At 46.4% G+C, this 9,467-nt stretch overlaps 1 protein-coding gene across 1 annotated transcript in view; it reads left to right on the top strand.

Moving 5' to 3' along the window:
- LOC143122974 (metal transporter CNNM4) overlaps positions 1-9,260 on the top strand; it is a 27,569-nt gene extending 18,309 nt beyond the window's left edge. The window contains exons 6-7 of the mRNA XM_076284022.1: positions 6,548-6,723; positions 7,382-9,260. Coding sequence (XP_076140137.1) covers positions 6,548-6,723; positions 7,382-7,957 — 752 coding nt within the window. The 3' untranslated portion in view covers positions 7,958-9,260. The remainder of the gene's footprint in view (positions 1-6,547; positions 6,724-7,381) is intronic.
- Positions 9,261-9,467: the final 207 nt, after the last annotated feature.

The following is a 9,467-nucleotide window of genomic DNA, read 5'->3' on the forward strand; positions in this document are numbered from 1 at the left end:
TGAACACGTCAATATTTTTTTCAGTAAGTATACTTCCAGTGAGGCTATTCGCATGAAATTTTCACTGGACATTAGTATTAACTTAGGTAAACCACACATATATAAAACCCCAAACATTAATGTCTAAAAGTAGAGTTATGATTAAAAAAGTGGAATGGCACAGGGAAAAAGTATTGAACACGCTAAGAAAAAGCAGTACTCAAAGGCAAGAAATGGCAAGGAACAAACTGGAATCTATAAGTAGTTAGAGAAATTATCCCTCCTATCTGTGCAAATTGATATAAGCTGGGTTAGTACATACTGGTGGGCTATAAAAAGGTTTTTTGTTACCAAGGTGTCAAACAAGAAACATTTCATAATGGGTAAAAGCAAAGAGCTCTCCCAAGACCTTTGCAACCTTATTGTTGCAAAACATATCAATGGAACTGGTTACAGATGCACATCAAAACCTCCGAAGCATCCAGCAAGCAGTATTAGAGCCATTATCTGCAAGTGAAAGGAACATCACTGCATCATCACTGGCCATGCACAGGATCTCCTTGCAAGATTTCTGACCAGGAAGTCAGAAGGATAGTCAGAAGAGTAGCCCAAGAGCCAAGGACCACTCGGAGAAAGCTCCAGAAAGACTTGGTACAGTTGTTATAGAGAAAATCATAGGTAATGCACTCCACCGCCATGGCCTCTATGCACGCTCATCCCGCATGACTCTATTGCTGAAGAAAAACATGTCAAAGCTCGTTGAAAGTTTGCTACACAACATTTGGACAATCCTATGAAATACTGAGAGAATGTATTCTGGTCAGGCGAGAGCAAAATTGAACTTTTTGGATGTCATAATACACACCATATTTGGAGGAGAAATGGCACTGTGCATCACCCTAAAAATACCCTACCAACAGTGAGGTTTGGAGGTGGTGGCATCATGGTATGGGCTGTTTTTCATCTCATGGTACTAGCAGACTTCATACAGTTGAAGGACTGATGAATTGAGTCATTTTGGTCTGGGAGAATCTTGACCATCCACCAGGATGATGAGGATGAGACATGGCTAGACCTTCCAGCAGGACAATGATCCAAACCATTCAGCAAAGGAAACTCTCAATTGGTTTCAGAGAAAGGAAATCAAGGCCCTGACTTCAATCCAATTGAACAGTTTTGGAAGTTAACTAAAGATCAGGATTCACAAGAGGGACCCCTGGAATCTTCAATATTAAAGGACTATCTGTTGAAAAGAATGGGCCAAAATCACACCAGAATACTGTAACTGGTTAGTTTCGTCATACAGGAAATGCCTTGAAGCTGTCATTACGAATAAAGGCTTTTCCACAAAAAATTTCAGCAGGCGTGTTCAATACTTTTTTCCTGTGTCATTCCACTTTATTACACATAACTCTACCTATGGACTTTAATGTTTGGATTTTTTTATATGGGTGGCTTATCTGAGTTAATAGTAATGTCTGGTGAAAATTTCATGCAAGTAGCCTCATTGGAAGTATACTTACTGAAAAAAATGTTGACGTGTTCAATACTTATTTTCCCCGCTGTATATATAGACTCACGTATGCAAACACACACACACACACACACACATACTGTATATACACTCACATATGCAAACACACACACACACACACACACACACACATATATGCAAACATACACACACATACATACACACACACATATATGCAAACATACACACACACACAGACACACACACCAGCATAGTGTTATGAATTATAACACAAGATTTGTTATGAATTATAATTTATTTTATTTGCCAACAAACAGTTCCAAAATGTAGATGTCAATGATGAGTGAGATGATATGTGGCAGTGAAAGAGAGGCATTAGTAGCATTAGTAATCGTAGATTAAAAGTGGGTTTCCTCCTGCGCGAAGGCCATTGACCAGGTCAGAAATGCAGCATGTTTAATCATAAAAACGGCAGCGCTGCACTATGAAACCCATTATTTTCAATTGTTTGTGCACACAAGAACTGGTCTGCCACTGTGCCATGAAAAACATGCAGAGCAAAGCAAACCACGTTGAACTTTGACAGCGACACACTGTAAATCAGAGGTGTTTTTGCGCTGAGCACGGCGGCAAGCACAACAAAAATCTTTGGGACATCACCGCAACCGAGAGCAACCTAGCGGTGAGCGTAGCGCATGCCGCTTTCAATGTGAGGTCCGTTTTAGGCATGTTATGTCATTCATAGTGCTGGTATTAGTGTCAGGCAAGCATAGAGCAGTGCAGTGACACCTAGTGGGATTACTGTGCAGTGCCTCTCTTGGAACAATGCAGTATCTCTCTCTCTCTGTCTCTCTCTTGGTGTCTCTATCTCTCTCTCTCTCTCTCTCTGTTTCTCTCTCTCTGTTTCTCTTTCTCCCTTTCTCTCCTCTCTGTCTTTTTCCCCGTCTGTCTCTTTAGGAGTCTGTTCTGTTATTGTATTCTCTGTCTGAGGTCCCTCGTGGTGTACACGTGATGTTAAGATCATCTGTTACTCTGTGCTTAGCATTTTGTTGTCACTGTACTATTTGTCCACGTCTGTGTGCATCGCTGTATTAATGTACACAACATACATGCCATGTTGTACTTCCAGCTATTCTACCTCTTTTGTGGCACAATGACACTGTGGGTAGTTGAGTTGATTTTCACATGTCAGAAGATGCATTGGAAGTGAAAGCTTCCAGGGGGAAAAAACAACAACACTGTCTATTTTTTTTTAAACAAATTGTAACAGTTTTTAAATTCAGTGGTTTAAAACAAATAATATATATACATATATACATAAAATATTAGTGTTTGGCAGGATTCATTGATTTTTAAAATATACATACTTTTTTGTGTTTGACAGGATTCAGTGATTTAAAAAAATCTATGTACATACAATTTTTGTGTTTGACAGGATTCACTGATTTTTTAATATATATATAGCTGTCTGACTCTACCTTCCTCTACCCCCCTACTCTGCCTATCTACCTGCCCCCCCCCCTCGACCCCCCAGCGGTGACCCCCCCGCTCTCTCCTTCGGGGGTGGCACCTCGGCCGCGTCGCCTCTCTCTTAAGCGCTTCTCTCTGTTCACGCGCTTCCCAGGTAAATGCCCTGTCCGGGGGTCCAGGGGCCGGGGGTGGGGGGGAACTCACTTGGGGCACCTGTGCCACCCCGCACGCCTAACCCCTTGGGATGGGAGGAGGGAGGGAGGGATGGGAGTAGAGTAGCCATGTCAACACCACCAATAATGACAGTAACCATAACAACAAACACCATTCTTTCACTTCCTCTCTGAAATCACTAGCTTCAGTCCATTCATCCATACACACGCCCTAGAGCCCTGGTCAGAACAGGCTACAGCTCCTAGACCACTGCAGGGATTGAAGCATGTGTGTGTGGTCGAGTGTGTTATGGCTGAGTGTGTATGTCTGTGTGTATGGCTGAGTGTGTATGTCTGTGTATGTGTGTGCATGGCTGTGTTTCTGTAGGTGAGTATGTATGCTTTTGTGTGTGTGGTCGAGTGTCTATGGTTGTGTGTGTGGTCGAGTGTCTATGGTTGTGTGTGTGGTCAAATGTCTATGGCTGTGTATGTGTGTATGGCTGTGTGTGTGTAGGTGAGAGTGTATGAGTGTATGTGTGGCTGAGTGTGTGTAGGTGAGTGTGTTTGGCTGTATATATGTAGGTGAGTGTGTATGTTTGTGTATATGGCTGAGTGTGTGTAGGTGAGGGTGTTTAGCTGTGTGTATATAGGTGAGTGTGTATGTATATGGCTGAGTTTGTGTTTGGCTGAGTGTGTGTAGGTGAGTGTGTATGTGTGTGTATATGGCTGAGTGTGTGTAGGTGTGTGTGCATATTGCTGAGTGTGTGTAGGTGAGTGTGTATGTGTGTGTATATGGCTGAGTGTGTATGTGTATGTGTGTGTATATGGCTGAGTGTGTATGTGTATGTGTGTGTGTATATATGGCTGAGTGTGTGTAGGTGAGTGTGTATGTGTGTGTATATGGCTGAGTGTGTGTAGGTGAGTGTGTATGTGTGTGTGTATATGGCTGAGTGTGTGTAGGTGAGTGTGTATGTGTGTGTGTATATGGCTGAGTGTGTGTAGGTGAGTGTGTATGTGTGTGTGTATGGCTGAGTGTGTGTAGGTGAGTGTGTATGTGTGTGTGTATATGGCTGAGTGTGTGTAGGTGAGTGTGTATGTATATGGCTGAGTGTGTGTAGGTGAGTCTGTATGTCTGTGTATATGGCTGAGTGTGTTTAGATGAGTGTGTATGTGTGTATGTATATGGCTGAGTGTGTGTAGACGAGTGTGTATGTGTGTGTGTGTGTATATGGCTGAGTGTGTGTAGGTGAGTGTGTATGTGTGTGTGTATATGGCTGAGTGTGTGTAGACGAGTGTGTATGTGTGTGTCTGTATATGGCTGAGTGTGTGTAGACGAGTGTGTATGTGTGTGTTGCTGCACCATGATCAGGACTCTTTTGCTGCTGCTGACATGTGGTATCTTCACCGCGTTACTAATTCATTAAGGTTGAGCCAGCATTACGTCTCATGTGTGTGTGTGTGTATATGTGTGTGTATGTGTGTGTGTGTTTAGAGTAAGGTGGTTCTTGAAAACAGGTAGAGGGAGAGGTGTATGTGTGTGTGTGTGTAAGCTGGCACTTGAGAACTGGCAGAGGAAGGTGTGTGTGTTTGTGTGTGTGTGCGTGAGTGTAAGGTGGCACTTGAGAACTGGCAGAGGGAGGTGTGTGTGTTTTTGTGTGTGTGTGTGCGTGAGTGTAAGGTGGCCCTCGAGAACTGGCAGAGGGAAAGGAAGGACAAGGTTGCTGGCCAGGGCTCAGCGTTAGATTTCGAGGCCACTCTGGTGGCCTGGATGCTAGAGACCTCCAATACCCTGCCCTCTACCCCACCTCATGCCCCAGGCCCCTACCCCCACCTCACGCCCTTGCCCTTTACCCCCACCTTTCAAACACTCCAATCATGTTCATTTTTGCACTCTCACGGACTGCCCCCCCCCACTCCCCCCACACACACACACAATAGCATGGACCCTCCTGAGCAAAGACAGCAGTACATCATCCTCATAGAAACCAAACCAGTCCTTACTTAGCAACCCAACTCAGCCCAACGCCATGCATGCTTGGACACAATGGCTGCGCCTCTGTGAGTTTTTTTACAGAAGCTATCAACCCAAAAGTGTGAAAACCCAAAGATCACAGCGTTTTGTTATGAACGCCAGCTCCGTGTACGGAGTTCCATGCCGACTCGATCCCTGCTTTGGGCTCCCTGCCTGACGACGCCAGACGGGCATGGGTTGAGATGAGCTCGGGCAGCATCTCGGACTGCCCTCGCTGCCAACACTAACCCTGCGCTCTTTGACTCGCCTGCTTGGCCTGGCATGACAGTGTGGAAGATATTTACGGCACTGGGGCTGGCGTTGGCATGGGTACACGCCACAGCATGTTTGGGTATTTGACACTGCGGACGAGCCCAGGAGGCTGCCCAAGGCTGGCGGCTGCCCGAGGCTGCATTTGTTTGTTGACGTTCAGCAACAGACTGACGATCAGGCCGCAATTGGCTCACTGGCAAAATTTCACTCCAGGTTTCCACACTGACGATTGTGTGTGTGTGTTTGTGTTTGTGTTTGTGTTTGTGTTTGTGTGTGTGTGTGTGTGTGTGTGTGTGTGTGTGTGTGTGTGTGTGTGTGTGTGTGTGTGTGTGTGTGTGTGTGTGTGTGTACGTGTATGTGTGTGTGTGTGTGTGTGTGTGTGTGTGGAGAGCGCCCCGGTGTGATCTTTGGTCAAACTGCCCACTCTCTCCATGTTGGCCTGATGAATCATCAGTGGCTGATGAACACACAGCTTTGTTTTTTTGGAAGTGCTTCAGTGCTTCCTGCTTTGTCCCCGCATTATGACTCACACCCTTATGCTCACGCCCCTCTCCTCCGAGAGCCACTAACTCTGGCCAGATCGAGGCTTGATCGGTGCCGTGTCTGGACCAGGGGTGCGTTTTTCCCAGAACCATAGTTGCTTACCTGTTAGCAACTTAGTTGGTTGGCAATGGGAAATTGCATTGCAACCAACAAAGTTGCTAACTTCATGCTAACTAAACTAGCAACTATGGTTTTGGGAAACGCACCCCAGATCGGGGCCTGATCAATGCCGGATCCGTGTCCAAGTTACTGTAGCTGCCATGGAGGTCACCTGTTTCGCTGCTCTGGTCCATGCTCACTCATCCTATCACCTGTCTCATTGTGCATATGGTTGATCTGCCATTCCGTTCACCATTAGACCATATGAATGTACACATCAGCTTACTGCAATTTTATGTGTGTGGTTATGTGTGTGTGCAAATATGTGAATGTACCCTTGTGTATGTGTAAGTCTGTGCACCTGTTTTTATGTGTTATGAATTATGAGTGCTGTGTGTGTGTGTTTTTGTGTGTGTTTTTGCATGGGGGGGCTTCAAGTTTTACACATGGCCAGTAAAGCTGTGAAGAGGCACTTACATGTTTGTGTGTGTGTGTGTACGTGCGCATGTGTGTGTGTGGTTCCAGAGTTCCGCAGCCCATCCCATCTGAGTGGTCTGAACCGCTCGGCGTCTCTGAGCTGCACGGAGCGAGTGGATTCCATGTCGGTCAGTGGCAGCAACACGCAGCTCAACAACGCCCCCTGCCCGCAGTACACCCCCGACTTCAGTGTCCGCATCCTCAGCGACGTGCAGCTCGTCAAGGTAGGAGCCCCCGTACACGCAAACACACACACACCTGGTTTATTCAGGTACTGGTAAGCACACACCTGGACTAGTCAAGTATACGTATAAGCACACTAGGTGTAAACACACCTGTGTTTTTTGTGCAGGTTGAGGGAGATAGGTGAGTGAATTAAAGGCTGTATCAGCGATAGCGGGGATACGTCACTTCTGTTGACGTTCAAACAAAACAGAGAGCTAGCTTGCTACTCCCTCCCCCTCCCTCCCGTGCAGTTAAAACTCTCCTAAACGCGCATCTCGTCGGTTATTGGATGAAACACTTTATTTTGCCTTTAAGTGGGTTGCCAACCCTTGTTGGTAGCAGTTATTGTTGTGTTCAGATCTCGGAGCCGAGGCTGCCTACAGAGAAGCGTTTTTTTGACGGCCTGCTTATGGGGCAGGCAGCTAGCGGATCGTCAGGAAAGATTAGATGAATGTGATCATTTATGTTTGGGCCTTTTTTGGGCCTGAAATCGCTGATACAACCTTTAAAGCAGGACCCCATGCTGGCTTACTGCCATTAGTGAAACTCAAACTGTAAGGTCAACGCGCACACAAGAGCGCAAGCTCAAAGCCCAGGACTGCGTTGTCTCCATGGCGACACTGTTTCTCACTCAATCTCTCACTCTGTACGTCCCAGGTGACCCGCGCCCAGTACCAGAACGGCCTGCTGGCGTCCAGGCTGGACAGCACCCCTCAGTCCCCAGAGAGCACCCATGCTCTGCGGTCGCTGGACTACCCACACCCCCCGCAAACACCCCTGCCACCCCCAACCCCACCTGCCTCCAAGATCACCTTCAACAGCTCCCCCTCCTCCACCGCTGCCAAGACCAGCACCGCCTCCACGGCTAGCATCAAGACCAGCACCGCCTCCACGGCAACCATCAAGACCATCAGCTCCGCTGCCGCCGCCCCGACGACCACCAACAGCAAACCCAGCAACCCCAGCACCGTCATAACCATGACGACGGGGACCGGAGCTGGGAGCCGTGGTTCCATAGGTCGTCGTGGCGACAGCCTGGACGAGGCGAGCACGCTGCTGAACAGCAGTCAGCAGGCCCAGAACCAGAACTCCAACCAGAACTCCAACCAGAACTGCATGGCCGGACGGCGCCACAGCCACGGACCGAGCAGCACGCATGCGACACACTCTCCGCAGCTGCCTCACCCGCTCTGCCACCTTCTCACACACACACACACCGAGAGCACCATCTGACACAGGCCACACGGGGTGGGAAGGGGGATCCAAAGATAACCAACATACACACACGCACACACACATATACCCTTTGTATTTATGTTCTACAGTGGCACATAGTCTTAGAAACATACTAACAAACACATACACATAAACTTACACACACACACACCCATACACACAATCAAATTTTGATAAGGAAACATGCATCCTCCCCCATCTCATCCTATAGGCATGCAGTCAACTTTGTTTGGCCACTAGGTGGAGCTAGAGTACATGACATGATGTTTGTAAACACTGAGTAGATTTGGTGGACACTTGCGTATCTGAAGACTGACACACATATGCAGTTAGTGGGCACTACATAGAGAGAGTGTACACAAGATGGAGACAACCTACTACTGAAGTTTCAACTGGAATTGCATCCCATTTCTGAAGAGGACAGTGTGTCGCCCCTCCCCCCCCCCCCTTCTTCTCATATTCCTCTTCAGCCTCTTTCAGTCTCTCTTTCATACCTCCCTCACTCTTTTCTATGTCTGTGTCCTGCGGAGATGACAGCTGGAGCTGGACTAGAAATATAGTTGTGTGTGTGTGGCTGCAGGTCCAGCCAAGAGGGGGCGCTGTGGAGCCCAGCCTCACGCCCAAGGAATGATCATTTCACTGGAATGGCCTGCTTGAGAAATGGCCTCGCAGCTGACCCAGATGGTGCACACTGGGTTGGCTATACACACTGTATATATATATATACCTCTTATTTTCCCAACGGTCAGGTAAATGTGTGTGTGTGTGTGTGTGTGTGTGTGTGTGTGTGTGGGTGGCATGCAGAAAACATGTAAAACACTGCACCCATGTGGAAGTAGAGATTCATATATTTTAAGTTCTTATGCACTTTGATGAACCTCAATTTGATGGGCCACTCACACGTCTTGTGTGTTCTCTAAACAGGCGAGGGGGTTTAAAATGTGTGACCCCTACTAGCTGACAGGAGTGGGGGATTTTGACCACTCAATAGAGTCTACACAAAAACAAAATCCAAATTGAATTGTCCATTGCTTTATGAAGTATGTATTTCCCCGTAATTATTTTCTCCTTCCAAAGTGGGTGACGGGTGTATGTGTAATATAATATAAGGAAATCTGAGACATCATTTGAAATGGTGCTCTGATGGACTGTACATTAGTGTGTTTGACCTCACTGGATGAGCCTTACTTCCTGGTTCCATGCCCCAGGAAGTGATTTAGGAGGTGAAAGGTCATGCAGCTGTTGCTGCTCTTTGGCTTCAAATACCAACTTTTATGCTACAGATTTGAAGTATAATTTATTCAAGTATACCTACAAAATATTTATTTAGAGTTACAATATATTTATTTTGCCTAAATTAATTTGTACATAAGTGATTTTATTTGTTGGGCATCCTTTCAGTATGTTTTATAATCCTACGTTTTACTGTTACTTTAACTGTTTGACATAATTTCCATTCGGGTTTTTTGTTTGTTTGTGTTTGAGTGTTCAGTTGAGACTGAGGGAA

This window comes from Alosa pseudoharengus, unplaced genomic scaffold (genome assembly GCF_046254945.1).
Source record: "Alosa pseudoharengus isolate Yale_2024_CS ecotype anadromous, Long Island Sound unplaced genomic scaffold, YU_APseudo_1.1 YU_APseudo_1.1_scf_14, whole genome shotgun sequence".
Lineage (NCBI taxonomy): Eukaryota > Metazoa > Chordata > Actinopteri > Clupeiformes > Clupeidae > Alosa > Alosa pseudoharengus.